Source organism: Pan troglodytes, chromosome 1, assembly GCF_028858775.2.
Source record: "Pan troglodytes isolate AG18354 chromosome 1, NHGRI_mPanTro3-v2.0_pri, whole genome shotgun sequence".
In the NCBI taxonomy this organism is placed as follows: domain Eukaryota; kingdom Metazoa; phylum Chordata; class Mammalia; order Primates; family Hominidae; genus Pan; species Pan troglodytes.
In genome coordinates, this window is record NC_072398.2 from 198,484,428 (window position 1) to 198,506,376 (window position 21,949).

The 21,949-nt window shown below is 47.2% G+C and overlaps 1 protein-coding gene across 3 annotated transcripts; it reads right to left on the minus strand.

Moving 5' to 3' along the window:
- Positions 1-1,304: 1,304 nt before the first annotated feature.
- On the minus strand, positions 1,305-21,735 carry ZBTB8B (zinc finger and BTB domain containing 8B). 3 transcript variants are annotated; one of them, XM_063783389.1, is made up of 5 exons: positions 21,547-21,603; positions 19,519-19,759; positions 15,070-16,101; positions 5,680-5,858; positions 1,305-1,658 (listed from the first exon to the last, which is right to left on the minus strand). In XM_063783389.1, the coding sequence occupies exons 3-5, from the start codon at positions 16,058-16,060 to the stop codon at positions 1,341-1,343; spliced, it is 1,488 nt and encodes a 495-aa protein (XP_063639459.1). In that variant the 5' UTR covers positions 16,061-16,101; positions 19,519-19,759; positions 21,547-21,603; the 3' UTR covers positions 1,305-1,340. The 3 variants fall into 3 exon arrangements, with proteins under 3 accessions (XP_063639459.1, XP_054521261.1, XP_524650.2); XM_054665286.2 differs by having other exon boundaries at positions 19,591-19,759; positions 21,547-21,595; XM_524650.8 differs by lacking the exon at positions 19,519-19,759 and having other exon boundaries at positions 21,547-21,735.
- Between the last annotated feature and the right edge of the window lie 214 nt (positions 21,736-21,949).

Sequence of the window (21,949 nt, forward strand, 5' to 3'; positions counted from 1 at the left end):
CCAAAGGCCGGACTCGGACACGGACCAAATTGAGGACTAGCTAAAACAGGGCGGTGGTGGGAGGGTGGTGCAGGAAGCAGATTTCCATAAGAAACACTTATCACTGTGCCATGTCAATTACCATTGCCATGGCAACACCTGGAAGTCACTGCCCCTTATCATGGCAACCACCCAGCGGCTTGGAAGTTACCACCATTTTCCTAAATATTGCTGCATAATCTGCCCCTTAATTTGCATGTAACTAAAAGTGGGTATAAATATAAGTGCCGACCTGCCTCTGAGCTGCTACTCTGGGCACACTGCCTATGGTGTAGCCCTGCTGCACGAGGAGCGGCCCCTTAGCTGCTGTTGGGCACTGCTGCTTCAATGCAAGCTACTGTCTAACACCACTGGCTTGCCCTTGAATTCTTTCCTGGGTGAAGCCAAGAACTCCTCTGGGCTAAGCCCCAATTTTTGGGCTCACCTGCCCTACATCAGCATAAACTAAGTAAAAGAATGCCAGAGGCAGCTACATTTCCAAGTTACACAGCTCCAGCTTTTGGAAATTGCTGGAAAAAGTAGGGGAGCATTTTGAGTTTTGCCCAAATGAGTTGTTTTATGATAACAGAACAGGTTGTATGTGTAGAATCGTCAAATGCCAAACCAGACAGGGAAACCATCCAGACCTGGGGTCATAGCCTCCCTTCTCAGGGCTAACTTAAAATTTAATTCAACTGGGCAAGTCAGGATGCCATAATGAGCCTTTCAGATCATTCCCATGTTCGTCTGCCCATAAGTATTCCAAGCCTTTAAAATTGTTCTAGATTTAGGGAGTACCTTTTATGATCATGTAGCCAGACCGCCCTGCCTGCTTTATATCAATGAAGGTTTCTCTTTAATACTTTGCCAGAAAATTTAATGTGGAATTCATTAGGAAAGACTTGGCAAAGGTAAACTTGATCCCAAAACTTAATGGTTTTTAGAGAAAGAGGATGATAACAAAGGAATGCAGAGGACTGAATCAATATAAAAACAAGCCTGGAGATTTTCTTATCTTTCTCCTAACCAGAGTTTGGACACACAGCAAGAAAAACAGGAGACCTCAGGGCCTGCCTTGACTCACTCAGAATTAAGGAGTGGCCAGCAAAGCCCTCAGAAACCAAGGGCACCACACAAAAAGGTTATCTGTCCTTTGAGTCACAAAATCCAACCTCTATCAGATAGTCTAATAAAAATGCACATATAATAACAGTGAAAAAATGTTCCTCTCAGGGTTCCACAAAATTGGACAAATGGTATCTTTCAACAACAGAACGAGCACTAACAAGTTTTAAAACCTCCTCTTCCTCACCAATTTATTGCTACGTAAGTGTCTCTCGGTCTGATAAGTTAGGCTGAATTTGTGGTTTGTCATCAGAATCATCTCCAGCAGGGTCATTTTCCTCACCCGACTCCACATAGATTGGCCAGTCATTGTCTGTGTCGCTCTTTTCTTGGCTTTCAGATGAAGCCTCCACCAAGCTAAGGTTGATGGGCATCAAATCATCATCATCATCGGGTGTGTCTGTAACGCAGGTGCAGCTGTCACACAGCCCGAAGCGCCGCAGCCCCTGGGACAGGTGACTCGTGAATGTTCTCCTGCAGCCCTTGCAGATGATTGGACGGTTGGATCTGTGGACCTGTAATCACAAGCAGACACAGTAGATGTCACAGAAAAGGAGATGAGTGTTTTCCACAAGGCCCCATGTGATCTGGCCCCTGCCTGATCCTCCCGATTCCTTTTTCAGCACTCCACCTGCATTCTCTGCCACAGTCTTTGTATTAGTCTGTTCTTGCACTGCTATAAACAAATACCTGAGACTGGGTAATTTATAAAGAAAAGAGGTTTAATTGGCTCACAGTTCCACAGGCTGTACAGGAAGCATGATGCTGGCATCTGCTTGGCTTCTAGGGAGGCCTCAGGAAACTTACAATTGTGGCAGAAGACAAAGGGGGAGCCAGCACTTCACATGGCCAGAGCAGGGGGAAGAGAAAGAAGGGGGAGGTACCACATATTTTCAAACCACCAGATCTCATGAAAACTCACTATCACGATGACAGCACCAAGGAGGGATGGCGTTAAACCATGAGAAACTGCCCCCATGATGCAACCACCTCCCACCAGGCCCCACTTCCAGCATTAGGGATTACATTTCAACATGAGATTTGAGTGGGGACAGAGATCCAAACCATATGAGTCTTCATCTTACCAAGGTTCTTTCTACCCCGGAGCCACCGGACACATGTGGGACATTCCCTTCTGCCCATCATCAACCCTTCACCCCTTATGAACACCTTAGAAGGAGGTCTTTCCTGATGCTCTAGGCCAGTTAGGGCCCCCACCTAGCGATTCTCACCCATACTTCTTCCTTTGTTGTACTTCTCACAAATTGTTCATAAAATTCACTAGAGTGGAAGCTCTAAGAGGGCAGGGACAGAGTCTGTCCCATTCCTTACTATATCCCTAGTGCTTGGCATACAAAAAGCACTCAAATGAAAGTGAACTGATTGGGATTTTTTTTTTTTTTTCCAGAGACAGGGTCTTGCTCTGTCACCCAGGCTGGAGTGCAGTGACATGATAATAGCTCACTAAAGCCCTGAACTCCTGGGCTCAAGCAATCCTCCCCCTCCAGCCTCCCAAGCAGCTGGGACCACAGGCGCCCACACATCATCATGCCTGGCTAATTTTTTATTTCTTGTAGAGGTGGAGTCTCACTATGTTGCCCAGACTGGTCTTGAACTCCTGGCCTAAAGTGATCCTTCCACCTTGGCCTTGTAAGGTGTTGAGATTTCGAGCGTGAGCCACCATAGTTGGCCAGGATTTTCTTTTTTAGAGATGGGGTCTTGCTATCTTGCTATGTTGCCCAGGCTGGACTTGAACTCCTGGGCTCGAGTGATCCCCCTGCCTCAGTCTCCCAAGTAGCTGGGAATATAGGTGTGTGCCACTGCATCTGACTCTCATTAGGATTTTTGACATGGTTTTTTTTTCCCCTCTCATTGGACACCTTTGGTAATTGACATTTTATTTATTTTTATTTTTATTTTTATTAAAGTATACTTTAAGTTCTAGGGTACATGTGCACAACATGCAGGTTTGTTACATATGTATACACATGCCATGTTGGTGTGCTGCACCCATTAACTCGTCATTTACATTAGGTATTTCTCCTAATGCTGTCCTTCCCCCATCCCTCCACCCCTTGGATTGTTTAATTATTAGGAAGGCAGATTTGCTAGGGTAGACAGCTACATTCCTCAGATGTGCCAGCAGCTGCTTTGGGAACTATGTTTTTTGGTTGTTTTTTTTTTTTTTTTTTTTTTTTTTTTGAGACGCCGTCTTGCTCTGTCGCCCAAGCTGGAGAGCAGTGGCCCGATCTCGGCTCACTGCAACCTCTGCCTCCCAGGTTCAAGCAATTCTCCTGCCTCAGTCTCCTGAGGAGCTGGGACTACAGGCGCGTGCCACCAAGCCTGGCTCTTTTTTTTTTTTTTGTATTTTTAGTAGATAAGGGGTTTCGCCACACTGGCCAGGCTGACCTCAAACTCCTGACCTCGGATGATCCGATGATCCATCCACCCCAGCCTCCCAAAGTGCTGGAATTACAGGTGTGAGCCACCGTGCTGGGCCTAGGAACTATCTTTTTAATGTGTACACTTTTCAGGAACTCCAGCCGATAGGGGCTCTGTGAACCAATCACAGCCTCTCTTCTAGAGAGCTCTGAGTGCAAGCAAGAGGCAGAGACGGGGAGAGGCTGATGCAGGAGAGCCACCCACAATTAGCGCAGTCCTAGTGGGTGGGAAGTGGCATCTCACTTTGATTTGCATTTACCCTATGAGTAATGATGTTGAGCATCTTTTCATGTGCTTATTGGCCATTTGTCTATCTTTTCCTGAGAAATATCTATTCAAATCCTTTGCCCAGGTTTAAATGAGTTATTCATCCTTTTACTATTGCATTATAAAAGTTCTTTATTCTGCATACTAGACACTTATCAGATATATCCCTTGCAAATATTTTCTCCCATTCTGAGGGTTTTCGTATTCTTTTTTTTTTTTTTTTTGACACGGAGTCTCACTCTGTTACCAGGCTGGAGTGCAGTGGTGTGATCTTGGCTCACTGCAACCTCCACCTCCCGGGTTCAAGCAGTTCTCCTGCCTGAGCCTCCTGAGTAGCTGGGACTACAGATGCACACCACCACAGCTGGCTAATTTTTGTATTTTTAGTACAGACAGGGTTTCACCATGTTGGCCAGGATGGTCTCCATCTCTTGATCTTGTGATCTGCCCACCTCAGCCTCCCAAAGTGCTGGGATTACAGGTGTGAGCCCCTGGGCCCGGCCAGTTTTTGTATTCTTAAGAGCGTCCATTGAAGGTCAAACTATTTGTATGTTAGATTTCCCAAACACTGATTGTCTTGCTCAAAGACGATCATAACTGCACATGGTGGCTCATGCCTATAATCCCAGCACTTTGGGAGGCTGAGGCAGGCAGATCGCTTGAGCCCAGGAGTTCAAGACCAGCCTGGGCAACCTGGAAAAACCCTGTCTCGAAAAAAAACAAAAAACAACAACAACAAAAAAACACGTTAGCTGGGCATGGTGGTGTGTGCCTGTAGTTCCAGCTACCTGCGTAGGGGCTCAGGTGAGAGAATCACCTGTGCCTTGGGAGGTCAAGGCTGCAGTGAGCTGTGATCTCTGCAGCCTGGGTGACAGAGTGAGACTCTGTCTCAAACAAAACAAAACAAAAAAAGATGATCATAAAATGCAACATCTGCAGCCATTAAAAAGAATGAGATCATGTGTTTTGTGGGAACATGGATAGAGCTGGAGGCTATTATCCTCAGCAAACTAACATGGGAACAGAAAACCAAATACAACATGTTCTCACTTATAAGTGGGAGCTAAATGATGAGAACTTATGAACACAAAGAAGGAAATGGCAGACACTGGGGTCTCCCGGAGGGTGGGAGGTGGGAGAGGAGCAAAGAGAACTAATTCCTGGGTGATGAAATAATCTGTACAACAAACCCCTGTGACATGAGTTTACCCATGTAACAAACCTTCTCGTTTACCCCTGAACCTAAAAGTTTAAATAAATAAATAAATAAATATAACATCTTTCTAAGTGGCCTGAATGGTTTTCAGCGGGTTGGAATCACCAGCTCACATGGAGACAATGCTAGGGGGCAGCTTGTTAGAGGGGAGGGTCTCCTTGGGCTGGAGCCCTTTTTGTCTGCTGCCCACAGGTAGCTCTATACATGGCAGTATACCCTTCCCTTACCCCCAGGTGCTGGGGCTCGGTGGGAAACTGAGGATGCAGCTTACCTTTGGTATCACACTGGTAGGAAGAGATCCACAATCCTGTCTGAGCCCTGTTGTTCTCTACATTACAATAATCACCTCTTATCAGGATCTAAACTTTCTTGGCTCTTCCCCTTAGAAAACTAGTCTAACTTGAAGGTAAAACTTAACTCTAACATATAAAGTTTTAACTTTCTGTAAGTGCCACCACCTGAGCTTTAATTTAGTAGTAAAAACATACATGGAAATTATCTGAAAATACCCCAGTAGACAGAGAAATGAAAGACAGGCTGGCTTCACCCTTCCATTAGATGATATCATGAATAGCTCTTGCCACAAGGGCATGGCCAGCTCAAACACTTACACTCAGTGCGTGGCTCCGCAGGTGCTCTTGTCGAGTGAACCTCTTGCCGCAGGTCTCACAGGGGTAGGGCCGCTCGCCTGTGTGTGAACGGATGTGCCGCTTGAGGATGCCCTTCTGTTTGGCAGTGTAAGGGCAGAAAGGACACTTGTGGAGCTTGATGGGGACCACCAGCACATCACCTGGGGAACCAAATGCTTTCATTTAGCTGTGCTGTATGCAGTGACCAACCCTGGCTACCCGCCGGTGGATGGGATCCAGAGCCGGGGAATTCCACCAGCCCAGATAGAGGAGGAGGACACCAACTCCGCCACCAGCCAACAGCAAGACATCGTCTGCAATTCCAACTCAGTCTGGCTCCCAGTCAGCCCCAGGATAAAGTAAAGTGGACTTCTTATAATGTCGGGAATGCTATAAGGCACCAGCTTCCACACTTCTGTGTGACTGACAGAAACTCAGCTTGCATTGCAACCTCAGAACACACGTGCCTTATGTGGATAACTGGAAAAGTTTCCCAAAACAATACTCACCCTGATAGTGTTTATTCTGTTTGGTTTCATTTTAAGACTGCTGGGTGAGACTCTGTTATGGACTTAATTGTGTCCCCCTAAAACTCATACCTTGAAGTCTGTATTTGGAGATAAAGCCCTTAAGAAGGTAATTAAGGTTAAATGAGTTTATAAGGTGGGGCCCTAATGATAGGACTGGTTTCCTTATAAGAAGAGGAAGAGACACCAGAGATCGACTGATCTCTCTCTCCTTCTCCCTGCATACCCCCCACCATTCCTCTCACCCCCACCCCCAGCACACACAGAGGAAAGGCTATGTGAGGACACAGTGGGAAGGCTGCTATCTGCAAATCAGGAAGAGGCTTCACCAGAACCCAACTCTGCTGGAGCCTCTAGAACTATGAGGATACATTTCTGTTGTTTAAGCTTCCCAGTCTGGGGCACTCTGTTGTGGCAGCCTGAGCTGACTAATACAACCCTCTGAATTGATCTCACTACCTTCAGAACTTGGAAAACGCTGTTATGATGGATCAGATTTCTAGACCAGAATTCATGCTTTCTTGGACAGTAGTTCCTAAGAATATTTTTTAAGTATACATAGAAGAGGCTTGCTTTGATGAAGACCCTAAATTGTTTGGAATTTATATTAACTCTATATATCTGAAATCATCAAATATCCAGGAATTCACTTAAATCTTTTTCCAATTTATTCCCTCACCTTGCTCATATAACCATTAAGGTGACAATGTGATTATCGTTCACATGTATAGAAACTGTTCCATTCAAGTTCTGTGAGTTACACTTACTGCTATAGTCATCCCTTGGTACCCACTGGGAACTGGTTCCAGGATACTCCTTGGATACCAAAATCCAAGGATGCTCAAGTCCCAAAGTCAGCCCTGTGGATCCTGTGAATACTGTATTTTCCATATGTGGTTGGTTGAATCCACAGAACCACGGATGCAGAAGCTATGGACACAGAGGGTCAACTATATTCCGAGATTTCTTCTTCATTTTTATTTTTTTATTTTTTTATTTTTTGAGATGGAGTCTCACTCTATAACCCAGGCTGGAGTGCAGTGACACGATCTTGGCTCACTGCAACCTCCACCTCCTGGGTGCAAGTGATTCTCCTGCCTCAGCCTTCGGAGTAGCTGGGATTACAGGCACCCACCACCATGCCCAGTTAATTTTTGTATTTTTGTAAAGGCGGGGTTTCACCATGTTGGCCAGGCAGGTCTCAACTCCTGACCTCAGGTGATCCACCTGCCTCAGCCTCCCAAAGTGCTGGGATTACAGGCATGAGCCACCATGCCCGGCCCGAGATTTGTTCTCTCTATCCATGCCCTTCAATATTTATAGACTTTGGTCATATCATATCATATCATATCACCTATGAAGGCACTAGTGACTCAAGCTTTCTAGGTACAGAAACCTGGTTCAAGTCCTGGCTCTAGCACTGACCAGCCGTGTGGCCCTGGACATCTCACTTAGCTTCTCTGTGCCTCACTTTCCTCATCTGTAAAACAGGTATGATAACAGTTCCCACCTCACAGGATTGTGGTAAGAATGAAATAAAGTAACACATAAAGCATAGCACGTGGCACATAGTAAGAACTTGCAAATGTCAGCCATGTTTGTCATCATCGTAATCTCTTCAGAATTTTTTTTTACCAGGTAAGCAGTCCAGGCTCTTGTGGTCTCTGTCAACACTGGAGTAACTCTTTTCTCTGGGGCTGGCTTGGGATACCTAACTGGCTCTGTCTTTCCTGAGGTGCTATGAAAAGTATGGCACACTAAACTGAATGTGAAAGTCCAACATCCTTTATGTAAGGGTGGAAACTCTTTGGTATCAAGTTCCCATCCTAATAATGCCTAACATTTTGCATAATCTATAGTGACTCCGATATCTGTTTCCCAGGATAAAAGCAGCAGCTCAAAAGCTCATCACTGCTCACATATGTGAGATTATTAAATCTCTGACTGCTCACACTGGTACTGATACAAGTAAAATAGGAATTATTATTATTATTTTTTTTTTTTCCTGAGATGGAGTCTCACTCTGTCACCCAGGCTGGAGTACAGTGGCACGATCTTGGCTCACTGCAACCTCCGCCTCCTGGGTTCAGGTGATTATCCTGCCTCAGCTTCCAGAGCAGCTGGGATTACAGGTGCACACCACCATGTCTGGCTAATTTTTGTATTTTTAGTAGAGACAGGATTTCACCACGTTGGCCAGGATGATCTTGAACTCCTGACCTCAAGTGATCCACCCGCTTCAGCCTCCCAAAGTGCTGGGATTATAGGCGTGAGCCACTGTGCCTGGCCTGTTTTTTGTTTTTGACACAGGGTCTCTGTCACCCAGGCAGGAGTGCAGTGGCATGATCATGGCTCACTGCAGCCTCTACCTCCCAGGCTCAGGTGATCCTCCCACCTCAGCTCCCCAAGTAGCTGGGACTACAGGCGTGTGCCACCATGTGCAGCTATTTTTTTTTTTTTTGAGATGGAGTTTTGCTTTTGTTGTGCAGGCTGGAGTGCAATGGCACAGTCTCGGCTCACTGCAACCTCCATCTCCCAGGTTCAAGTGAATCTCCTGTCTCAGCCTCCCAAGTAGCTGGGATTACAGGCGAGTACCACCATGCCTGGCTAATTTTATATTTTTAGTAGAGACCGAGGTTTCACCATGTTGGTCAGGCTGATCTCAAACTCCTGACCCCAGGTGATCCACCCACCTTGGCCTCCCACAGTGCTGGGATCACAGGTGTGAGCCACCATGCCCGGCCATGGGCAGCTAATTTAACATTTTTTTTTTTTTTTTTTTGTAGAGACAGAGTCTCACTATGTTGTCCAGGCTGGTATTGAACTCCTAGGCTTAAGGGATCCTCCATGCCTCACGGTCCCAAAGTGCCAGGATTACAGGTGTGAGCCACAGCACCCAGCCAGGAATGATGACCTGTTTCCTAGGATCAAAGTAGCAGCTCATAACTCATCACCCTGCTCACTCCTCTGGCACTGTGGAACTTCCTTGTTATTTATCTCCATCACCTTAGCTTTGTACCACACACTTCTTCCTGATTATCTACAAAAACATAAAATAAAATAGGCCCAGCATAAGTCCTTGGGAAAAATAACTGTTAACTGTTTCTCCATCAGAAAAGTATGGATTGTCTCAACACTTTCTTCCCCTTTCCTGATCTCACTCCCCCAATACAACAGTTCACCTGAATCCTATTACATGACAGGCCATTGTAAGACACCTGTTTCCTCCCTCAAGAAGTTAAGTCTAGCAGGAAAGATATGTAAACATATTCATACAATATGATGCCCACATGCAAAGTTCAAAGTGATGAAGAAATATAAATAAAAAGTGATGATTTTCCCTAGGAGTTCAGAGAAGATTTCACAGAAAGGTTAACTTCGAGCAAGGTTTTAAAAGATGAACAGGAGTTCACCAGGAGTTCAAGACAGAGAAAGGTATCTTGGGCAGAGGAAGAACACGTGCTTAGACATAGAGGTAAATGAGAATATGAAGTATGAAGTGGGGGTTAGGAATGAGGGCAAGGAAGGGACAAGAACTAGATTGTGATGGTCACATTCATTCATTCATTCAGCAAATTTATACTGAGCACTCACTATGTGTCAGGCTCTGTTCTAGGGTCCTGGGGATACAACAGTGAACAGAATAGACCAAAGTCCCTGCCCCTCATGGAGCTAACATGCTGAGAAACTTGGACTTTACCTGTAAGCAGCTTGGATTTTTTTTTTTTTTTTTTTTTGAGACAGAGTCTCGCTCTGTTGCCCAGGCTGGAGTGCAGTGGTGTGACCTCGGCTCACTGCAACCTCCAACTCCAGGGTTCAAGTGATTCTTCTGCCTCAGCCTCCCGAGTAGCTGGGACTACAGGCCTGAGCCACCACTCCCAGCCAGCTAGGATTTTAAGCAAGGAAGTTACGTGGTCAAACTTTCATGGCCAGATTTAAAAGATCCCTCTGGGCACAATTCAGGGAAAAGACTTAAGAGAGTCAATATTAAAGGCAGGAAGTTCAGGTGGGAGGGGACCATGAGTCTGGATGAGAGATGACAGGAGCTAAGGCAGTAGTTGTGGAGGTGGAGAGGAGACACACTGAGGAGGAGTGAAATTAACAGAAGGAAAAGCTGGCACATGAGGAAAGGGGAGTTCAGTTCGGATTTTACAGGGATTGAGGCTTGTGCAGAGCATCCAGGTGGGAATAAAAATTTAAAAGAAACTACCAAAAACCCCCCTATGACCAGGCATGGTGGCTCATGCCTATAATCCCAACACTTTGAGAGGCTGAGGCAGGAGGACCACTTGAGCCCAGGAGGTCGAGGCTGCAGTGAGCTGTGATGGTGCCACTGCACTCCAGCCTGGGTGACAGCGTGAGACCCTGTCTCAAAACAAAACAAAACAAAACAAACCTGGCCAGGCACAGCAGCTCACACCTGTAATCCCAGCACTTTAGGAGGCTGAGGCGGGTGGATCACTTAAGGTCAGGAGTTTGAGACCAGCCTGACCAACATAGTGAAACCCTGTTGCTATGAAAAATACAAAAATTAGCTAGGCATGGTGATGCCCGCCGGTAATTCCAGCTACTTGGGAGGCTGAGGCAGGAAAATCACTTGAACCTGGGAGGCGGAGGTTGCAGTCAGCCGAGATGGCACCACCGTACTCCAGCCTGGGCAACAGAGTGAGACTCTGTCTAAAAAAAAAAAAAAAAAACCTCCCCTCTTTGCATTTAAGGTTTTCCATGATCTGACTCCAGTCAATTTTTCCCTGTCCCCTCTTCTTACCTTCAGATGGCACTTTCAGGATGCCTCCCTGATCTCCCAGTAGGAAGCCAGTTCTCCTTCTGGACTACCATGAACTCATACCTCTGAGTGTCTTTCAACCCTAGTACCTTTTTAGCATGTGACGTCATTTACATTTGTGTCTTTTGTTTTGTTTTGTTTTTTGAGACAGTCTCGCTTTGTTGCCCAGGCTGGAGTGCAGTGGTGTGATCTTGGCTCACTGCAAACTCCGCCTTCCGGGTTCAAGCAATTCTCCTGCCTCAGCCTCCCGAGTAGCTGGGATCACAGGCACTCGCCACCACGCCTGGCTAATTTGTTTCTGTATTTTTAGTAGAGACGGGGTTTCACCATGTTGGCCAGGCTGGTCTTGAACTCCTGACCTCAAGTGATCCACCTGCCTCGGCCTCCCAAAGTGCTGTGATTATTGGCATGAGCGACTGAGCCCGGCCCACATTTGTGTCTTATCTCCTATACAACACCATCAGTTCTTTGAGGGCTGCATCCATGTCTGACTTATCTTTATGTCTTCACACAAAAGGTACTCAAATATTTGAACAAATAAATGAATAACCAAACAAATCAATCCTACTCTGTGCCTTAGCACTTGGAAAAACTATACCCTGGAGCCGTATGAATGAAATAAAAACATGGTAGACAACAGGGCATGGCCAGGGGCCAGGGCAGCTGCCTTGCCACACCACAACACCTTATAGCAAGAACTCTGACTTTCCAGACCAATAAGGACAGGATCTGAATATATTATAAGTGGCACAGAGCCAAATGCCTATTTCCTGATATTTCTTGTGCTTACATGCAGAGGGGCTCAAAGAAAAAAATCATTGCACTGAAATCCGCTACCTACTTGGGTTGCTTTCACTGTTTGTTCAATGAATGAAAGAAGCCACTCCAGGTTTCTGGTTTTAGCTGGGCCACTTACTACTTGCATTCTTACGAAACTCACTAAACCCTTCTAGGTCACAGTTTCTCCATATTTCCTCTGCCAAAGGCATGGGACTCCATGAGAGACTTGTGGATGTGAAAGGGTGAGCAGTCTGTGAAATGCCATTATACACACAGCAATGAGAATTTCAACAAGTTCCCACGGTGTGTTCATGGAAGCAGCCACTATCTTCCCAATGCTGGTGAAGCCAGTGTCTCTGAGAACCAGAAACAGCATTTTCAAGTGTTTCTTTTTTTTTCTTTTTCTTTTTTTTGAGACAAGGTCTCACTCTGTCATCGAGGCTGGAAGCATGATCACAGCTCACCGCAGCCTCGACCTCCCAGGCTCAGGTGATCCTCCCACCTCAGCCTCCTGAGTAGCTGGGACTATGGGTACATGCAACGACGCCTGGCTAATTTTTCAATTTTTTTTTTTTTTTTTTTTTTTTTTTTGTAGAGATGGGGTTTTGCCATCTTGCCCGGGCTGGTCTCAAACTCCTGGGCTCAAGCAATCCTCCCACCTTGGCCTCTCAAAATGCTGGGATTATAGGTGTGAGCCACTGCACCTGGCCATTTTCAAGTTTTTCAAGTCTTGTTTTAATCAGACATACTGAGTGCTCTTGCTTTTTAAAAAAATGAAATTTGAAGCCAGGCATAGTGGCTCATCCTTGTAATCCTAGCACTTTGAGAGGCCGAGGCAGGGGGATCACCTGAGGTCAGTAGTTCGAGTCCAGCCTGGCCAACATGGTGAAACCTCATCTCTACTAAAACTACAAAAACTAGCCAGGCATGGTGGCGTGTGCCTGTAATCCCAGCTACTCGGGAGGCTGAGGCAGGAGACCCGCTTGAACCCAGGTGGCAGAGGTTGCAGTGAGCTGAGATCGCACCACTGCACTCCAGCCTGGGCAACAGAGTGAGACTCTGCCTCAAAAAAATAAAAATAAAATAAACCCAGAAATTAGAAAGTTTCAAGACAGGCCAGGCACAATGGCTCACACCTGTAATCCTGGCACTTTGAGAGGCTGAGGTGAGAGGATTGCTTGATCCCAGGAGTTTGAGACCAAACTGAGCAACACAGGGAGACCTCGTCTCTATTATAAATCAAACATACAAAAAATTAGCTGGGTGTGGTGGTGTATGCCCGTAATCACAGCTACTTGGGACGCTGAAGTGGGAGGATCACTTGAGCTCGGGAGATCGAGGCTGCAGTGAGCTGTGATTATGCCACTGCACTCTAGTCTGGGCAACAGAATAAGACCCTGTCTCAAAAAAAAAAAAAAAAAAAAGTCTCAAGACAGCCATTTAGTAATGAATAAAAATAGCTGATCTCCCTTTATTTAAAAGACTTTCACTTCAGAGAATCAGAAGCTAAAAAAGGGAAAAGACTTTCACTACTCAATATTTCACTACTAGACTGCAATTCATGAATTTCTTGGCTTGAGGTGCTGGTGTTTTTTTCCTTTTCTTTTCTTTTCTTTCTTTCTTTCTTTCTTTCTTTTTTTTTTTTTTTGAGAAGTAGTCTCGCTCTGTCACCCAGGCTGGAGTGTGGTGGCACGATCTCGGCTCACTGCAAGCTCCGCCTCCTAGGTTCAAGCTATTCTCCTGCCTCAGTCTCCTGAGTAACTGGGATTACAGGCGCGTGCCGTCGCGCCCAGCCTTGGCTTAAGGTTCTGGAAGCCACGTTTCATCAGTAAGTTGGCAGCCAAGTTTATTTTTGTCTCCTACAAGACACCTTACAACACAATTACCTCACCTGTTAAGAGGAGTTAACCATATTAACTCAACTCTCATAACTGTTCAAAGAAACAACCAGGTTCTCTTAAAACGCAAAAGCCCACCAAAGGATGTAAAAAATTAGCTCACATGATGTCAAATACTGGCTCTAAAATAGTCTCAAGTCAGCCGGGCGCAGTGGCTCACGCCTATAATCCCAGCACTTTGGGAGGCCAAGGCAGGAGGATCACTTGAGGTCAGGAGTTTGAGACTAGCGTGGCCAACATGGTGAAACCCTGTCTCTACTGAAAATACAAAAACTAGCTGGGTGTGGTGGTATGCGCCTACGGTAATCCCAGCTACTCGGGAGGCTGAGGCAGAAGAATCACTTGAACCTGGGAGGCAGAGGTTGCAGTGAGCCGAGATCATATCATTGCACTCCAGCCTGGGTGACAGAGCGAGACCCTGTCTCAATCAATCAATCAATCAAATAGTCTCAAGTAGATGGCATCATCAAGCATGCCAGGCTGGGTGCCTAGTCTCTGACAAGCACCTTGGCTGACACAGAGAAGTATAAATCTCTGGAGCATATATCTCTGGACATCACTTCAATCTCATTCTCCCCACACAAAACTGACCTCCCAGCATAGAGGAAATCTAAGATGATATGTGAGAAAAAGTTCTGAAAACTCTCTCATTTGGTCCCCACAACAAACCTGTGAGAGAGGCAGGGCAGGGATGATTATTCCCGTTTTACAGATGACAAAACAGATTCAAAGAGATTCAATGATTTAACCAAGGTCCCTCTGCCGGTTAGTGGAAGAGAGTGGGTTCCTCCCATGTCTCCAAACTGCCCCCAACACACTTACATTCCAGTTGTAGAGATAAAACACAAACATACATGAAGAAATAATGCCCTGCATATAGCAGGTGCTCAATTAATGCATATTGGTGGTGGTGGTGGTGGCAATAATGGTGACTGATGATCATAATGAGATGGTGATACTGGTGATGATGGTACTGATGATGATGGTACTGGTGATGATGGTAGTGATGATGATGGTACTGATGATGATGGTAATGATGATGGTGATACTGGAGATGATGGTAATGATGATGATGGTACTGGTGATGATGGTAATGATGATAGTACTGGTGATGATGATAGTGATGATGATGGTACTGATGATGGTGATACTGGAGATGATGGTAATGATGATGATGGTACTGGTGATGATGGTAGTGATGATGGTAATGATGACGATACTGGTGATGATGGTAATGATGATGGCACTGGTGATGATGGTACCGATAATGTTGGTAGTGACAATGATGATGGTGATAATGATCATGATGATGGGAGAACACAAGGCACAGACAGTGTGTACTAAATCACTGGCAGGGCTGATGAATGCTAAGGGAGCTCACCTGAGTCCTCTCCATACCAGTCAGCCTGGACATCCATCATGGAACTCATGGCTACTCCTGCACCTTCTGGTCTTCCCTCCAAACTCCGAGAAAAGTGATGGTCTGCATCATCCTTGCTCGGGGCAGCGCTGTTGCGCAAGAGCGCCTCCAGGAACTGCTTCACGTGGTAGTTGCTGTAAGCCAAGTCAACCGCCTGGCCGCTTGGCAAGGCCTCCTCCACGTGGGCCAGGTTCAGCGGGGCAGCATACTGCTGCAGCTGTTCACCAACGTCCACCTCCACTTCATCAGCATCAAATTCTACCTTGGGCTCTATCCGTTTGGGTGGAGTAGAGAGGTCGCTGTCAGCCGAGCCACCGCCAAGGCTGTCTCTCACCACCAGTTCCAAGGGGTGGCAGTCTCCGCAGTCACCGCAAGGGGACTCTCTCAGGCAGTCCACGCTCTTTTCTCCCTCGGCTGGAGAGGAGACCAAGCTCTTGGTACCACACGAGGTCCCCTCCCGGCCTGAACTGGGGCTTTCACTGTCAACCTGATGAGCCGCCGCTGCTGCCGCCGCTGCCGCCGCCGCCGCTGCCGCCGCCACTGCTGCAGCCACAGCAGCCTCCTTCTCCATCTTTCGGCAAATGTCGAGGGATGACCTAATGTATGTCTTGCAGAAGTTCACCACGTCATTCATCTGCAGGTAGCTGGCAGCCGACATCACTTCAATCACATTCTCCCCACACAAATCCAACTTCCCAGAATAGAGGAAATCTAAGATGATGGAGAAGGCATCAGAGGTGACAATGTCCAAGGAGGCGGTGCTATGCCGCCCGCTGTCCTGGATATAGTGAATGAGCAGGGCTCGGAAGTAGCCGCTGTTAGCAAACAAAATGTTCCTGTGGGCCTTGAAGATCCGCCCTTCCACAATGATGCTGCAGTCACAGAAAAAGTCCCTCTTTCTCTGTTCATTCAGCTCCCCCAAAAGCTTGGCATAATAGGATTGCATCTCCATTGCTCCGCCAGCTGCTGCTGCTCCAGAGTAAACCTGTATCTCTGCCAAGATTTTTCTTAAGTTAATTCACAAATCCCAACCTTTACAAACAAGATTTCTTTTTTTTTTTTTTTGAGTCAGCGTCTCGCTCTGTTGCCCAGGCTGGAGTGAAGTGGCGCAATCTCGGCTCACTGAAAGCTCCACCTCCTGGGTTCACGCCATCCTCCTGCCTCAGCCTCCCGAGTAGCTGGGACTACAGGTGCCCGCCACCACGCCCGGCAAACTTTTTGTATATTTAGTAGAGGCGGGGTTTCACCGTGTTAGCCAGGATGGTCTGGATCTTCCGACCTCGTGATCCGCCCGCCTCGGCCTCCCAAAGCGCTGGGATTACAGGCGTGAGCCACCACGCCCGGCCAATAAGATTTCTTTAAAAAATTTTAAACAACTTTTCCAAAACCAGTGGTGCAATAGTGTCTTTAGGATATGGGCTTCCCAGCACTTTGGGAGGACAAGGCAGGCAGATTACTTGAAATCAGGAGTTTGAGACCAGCCTGCCCAACATGGTGAAACCCCTTCTCTGCTAAAAATACAAAACTTAGCCGGGCCTGTAATCCCAGCTACTAGAGAAGCTGAGGTGGGAGAATTGCTTGAACCCAGGAGGTGTAAGCTGCAGTGAAACAAGATTGTGCCACTGCACTCCAACCTGGGTGACAGAGCAAGATTCTGTCTCAAAATAATAATAATAATATGGTCTGCTTTGGATCTAATAAAAATAAGAGGTTATCCAACTGGGTTAATTTATGGAAAAAAATAACTATAGCTAATTGCATGTGAGCACAGTGCTTACTGTTTTACATGAATTCTTTCAATGAATTTTTATAAAAACCTTGTAAGTAAATATTAATATTGTCTCCCTTGTTCTGATAAGGAAATTGAGGGTAGGAGATGACCCAGTTGTAACAGATCTGGGACTCAAAATCAGGTCTATTGGCCTCCAGAGCCAATGCTCTAATGTACTACATTCTACTTTCTTCAAGGCTCAAACTATAGAAAATATCCACATCTAAGAATTATACTTGAGGCCAGGCACGGTGGCTCACACCTGTAATCCTAGCACTTTGGGAGGCTGAGGCGGGCAGATCAGCTGAGGTCTGGAGTTTGAGACCAGCCTGGCCAACATGGCAAAACCCCATCTCTACTAAAACTACCATCTCTACTAAAAATTAGCCAGGCGTGGTGGCGGGTACCTGAGTCCCAGCTACTCGGGAGGCTGAGGCAGGAGAACTGCTTGAACCCAGGAGGCGGAGGTTGCAGTGAGCTGAGACTGCGCCACTACACTCCAGCCTGGGCGACAGAGTGAGATTCTGTCTCAAAAAAAAAAAAATTGTACTTGAGTGTTTAGTGTATCAATCTGAAACTGGTTTTCTTTTTTAGAGGAAGGGTCTTGGGTCTGTCGCCCAAGCCAGAGTGCAAATGGTGTGATCATAGCTCACTACACCCTCAAACTCCTGGGCTCAAGCAACCCTCCTGCTTCAGCCTCCCAAGACCTAGGACTACAGGTGCATACCACTGCGCCTGGCCAATTAAAAAAAAATTTTTTTTTGTAGAGATGGCAGTCTTGCTATGTTTCCTAGGCTGGTCTCAAGCTCTTTGCCTCAAGCGATCCTCCTGCCTCCACCCCTCAAAGTCCTGAGATTACAAGCATAAGCCACCACACCCAGCCTCCAGTGTCCCAATTCAAAACTTTGAGACTGGTCTTTTTTTTTTTTTTTTGAGACAGATTCTCACTCTCTCGCCCAGGCTGGACTGCAACCTCCGCCTTCCATATTCAAGCGATTCTCCTGCCTCAGCCTCCCAAGTAGCTGGGATTACAGGTGTATGCCACCACACCCAGCTAATTTTTTGTATTTTAGTAGAGACGGGGTTTCACTGTGTTACCCAGGCTGGTCACGAACGAGACTGGTCTCCTTTTATCATCATTATACTGAAGTATTTGGTGGATTCTTGGGCTAGCCAGCATGCATTCCCCATTCTTTTGGTTCTAGTGCCTTTTTTCGGCTTTGATGGAAGCATCCTTCCCCCATTCTTGGCCAACATGCTTTGCATAAAGCTGGTGCCATCCTCAAGCACCAGGTGTGTAAGCTATAATGTAGGCTAATAAAATTAAGGCATCCCACCCTGTGACCACAGTGATTGGCTCGGAGATGGCCATGTAGTTTTCAGAGCCAATGAAAAGCAATGAAACATTTGCTGGAATTTCAAAAAAGAGCACTCTTTGCTCTGTGGGATGCAGGATGTGAGGGATGTTGCTGCCATACCACCAGGGAAGTCAGCCTAACAAAGATGACAGCCCAGCTCAGGCTGATGGAGCCTGGGGACAACATTGGAGCCCCAACTCAAGCAGTGCCAGAAGCCAATTAAGTTCCTTTTTGGTTTAGCTGGTCTGAGTTGGGTTTTCTTTTTTAAATATTATTATTATTATTTTTTGAGATGGGGGATGGGGTCTCACTCTGTCACCCAGGCTGGAGTGCAGTGGTGTGATCTCGGCCCACTCTGAACTCTGCCTCCCTGGCTAAAGTAATCATCCTACCTCAGCCTCCCGAGTAGCTGGGACTACAGGTACCCACCCCCACGCCAGGCTAATTTTTTTTGTACTTTTGGTAGAGACAGGGTTTTGCCATGTTGCCCAGGCTGGTCTCGAACTCCTGGCCTCAAGTGATCTGCCCCCCTCGGCCTCCTAAAGTGCTGGGGTTACAGGTGTGAGACACCACACCTGGCCTCTGAGTTGAGTTTTCTATTTCATGCAACTGGGAGACTCCTAACTGACTGATTCCACTACCCTTGGTTAACTCCTGTTTATTATTTATGTCCTGGCCCTTCTCTGTCAATGAACTACAAGCCCTTTGAAAGCATGAGCCATGTCTTATTCAATTTTATATCCCTTACAGTATCTGGCAGAGTGCTTTGGACAAAATAGATTTGTTAAGCAAAAAAGGAATATTCATTTCTTAACTGCTTAGTAGATAAACTATAAACCAAGTTTAAAATCCACTTGGGGCCGGGTGTGGTGGCTCACACTTGTAATCCCAGCACTTTGGGAGGCCAAGGTGAGTAGATCACCTGGGGTCAGGAGTTCGAGACCAGCCTGGCCAACGTAGTGAAACCCCGTCTCTACTAAAAATACAAAAAAATTAGCTGGGCATGGTGGCGGGCACCTGTAATCCCAGCTACTCGGGAGGCTGAGGCAGGAGAATCACTTGAACCCAGAAGGCGGTGGAGGCGGAGGTTGCAGTGAGCAGAGATTGTGCCACTGCACTCCAGCCTGGGCGATAGTGTGAGACTCCATCTCAAAAAAAAAAAAAACACAAGAAGTGTGTGGAGGGACTTTCACCTTTCATTTTAAACCTTTCTGATAGAATGTTTTACTATGTGCATGTATTGCTTTTCTTTTCTTTTGAGACGGGGTCTCACTTTGTTACCCAGGTTGGAGTGCAGTCCATGATCACAGTTCACTGCCGCCTCGACCTCCCAGGCTCAAGCAATCCTCCTACCTCAGCCTCCCGAGTAGCTGTGACTACAGGCATGCAGCACCACACTCAGCTAATTCTGAAAACATTTTTTTGTAGAGATGGGGTCTCACTATGTTGCCCTGGCTGGTCTCAATGGTCTCGAACTCCTGGACTCAAGTGATCCTTCTGCCTTGGCTTTTTTCTTTGTTAACTAAGAAAAAAAGGAGGCAGGGCAGAGGGGTAAGGAGTTGGTAAGCCAGGTAGATAAATATGTAAGTACGCACAACACTTCTTAACTTGTAGTATGGTCTGATCTATAGGGGCTCTTCCCAGGGCACTTCCGTCTTTCACTGGAAAAGCCTCATTTCCAGAAATAGCACCTAAAACCAATTTCTTTTGGCTTTCTTACTGAAATTATTTTTTATTCTATTGCAATTATTTTTATTCTACTTCCTGACGTTGCAAAAGTCTATCCGTATAGTATTTTCTTCAAAATTTTCCCCAATCCTGTACTTGGTATATATTGTGTAAATATTTATTTATATCACCCCCATTTGCCTGAAGTGCTCTGCTGCCCCGGGAAGTGCTGAGGATCACCACTCATCCCAGAAGAGCAGCTCTTAGGGCAGACTGCTCTCAGAAGCACATTTATCCGCACTCTGGCAGGGAACCTCCCAACCATCCCACGGTTCCAACTCAATTCAACGGTTACCGGCTACATACAATGCCTGACACAAGGAAGATGCCAGGAATAGAAAAATGAACCAAGTATAGTGCCTGTCCTCCAGGAGACAGCAGATGCCAACACAACTACCTGCAATACAAACTCTCATATACCCTTGACGGAGTCCTAGACAGATCACACAACTGTCTCTGTTCAGAGGCCAAAAGCAGCCTTGAATTCCACCCCCGACCCTTTCTGACAAGACTCCTCCAGTCCCACCAACCTGAGAATAACAAAAACCTGCTCCTCAATTTTAGTAAATATTAAGCACTATTCCTTATAAAACACTGTACAAAGTACAAGCATATTCATTTTACTTTTTAAATTAAAATTTTTAAAAGGCACGGTCTTGCTCGGTTGCCCAGGCTGGAGTGCACGATCCTACCTCAATGCAGCCTGGAACTCCTGGGCTCAAGAGATCCTCCCGACCTTAGCTTCCCGAGTAGCAGGGACTACAGGTGCACGCCACCATGCCTGGCTTTTACAAGCACATTAGTTTTCACCTCACAATAATCCAGTGCGACAGATACTCTTAACTACATCCTCTTTTTCAGAGGAGGAACTGAGATTCAAAGATGCAGATAACATCACCAAGTTAGTAATAGAACAGAGATCCGACTGACTCCCGGGTTGACATCCTTAACCACTATGCTAACCGGCCTCCTCAAACCCTCCAGGACACGATGCGACAGGTTGGGGAAGTCACTCCTTTCTTTTAGGCATGGATCGGAGGAGAAGGACACTGGAGAAGTTTCCATTTCCATGCGAAGAATTTCAGGGTCAACTGCATCTAAACTGCTTGCAAGACAGACCCTCCCCCGTCCAGCATCAGACGACCTGCAGAGAGGCCACCAGAACCAGCTACAGGGCACGGCCCCCGAGGGTGGGGCCCCAAGGCCTAGCCCCTCCCATGGCCTCCCGCGGACAAAGTGGCCATCGCTGCCGCTGGCACTTCTCCAGTGTGGCCGAGCCCCCCACGCCTGGGCACCATTCACCGTGGAAGTAGTCGGCGCCGCGACCCCCGGCTGGACGACGCGGAGGACACCCAATGACAGGGAAGCTGGGGGCCCACGGCGGCGCCTGCCCCTCCCCACGCTGGAAGGGCTCGCGGGGCGGAGGGCCCAGGAGTTGCCAGGGCCAAGCGGTCCGAAGGAGGATGACTGAGTGGGGGCAACCCTGCCCGCTAACCCCAATCTCCGGCCAGCCTCCCGGGTGCTAGGAATCCGCCCCAAACCAACGAAAGCGGCAGCGCCAACCCGCTTCTTCGCGCTCACCTTCCAGCGGGTTCCGGCAGCGCAGCCACGGAGCTCCGCGCACCGACACGCCCCCCTTTCATTCACCTGGCGCCCTCCGATGAGAGGCGGGGCGGCTGGCCAATCGCGGGAGCGCCTGGCCTCGGGAAGGCGGGCCCTTCGGCCAGCAGGGTGGTCAATGGCGCTGGTGCCCCTCGGAGGATGCGCTCTGAAGGCGCCGGTGCTCGCAGGGTGATGGGAGTTGTGGTCTCAGCGCTGGCTTTTCGGGTAAAGATAGAGTGGACAAAACTACAAGTACCAAGATGCCAAAAGGGGCGAGGACCAGTGCTAGCGAAAGGCTGCAGCTCGGTTCGGTCTTTTGAGTCCCACTTGAGGGACCTGCCAAGTACCGGTCTCTTTGTCTGGAGAGCGAAAAGCACGTCGT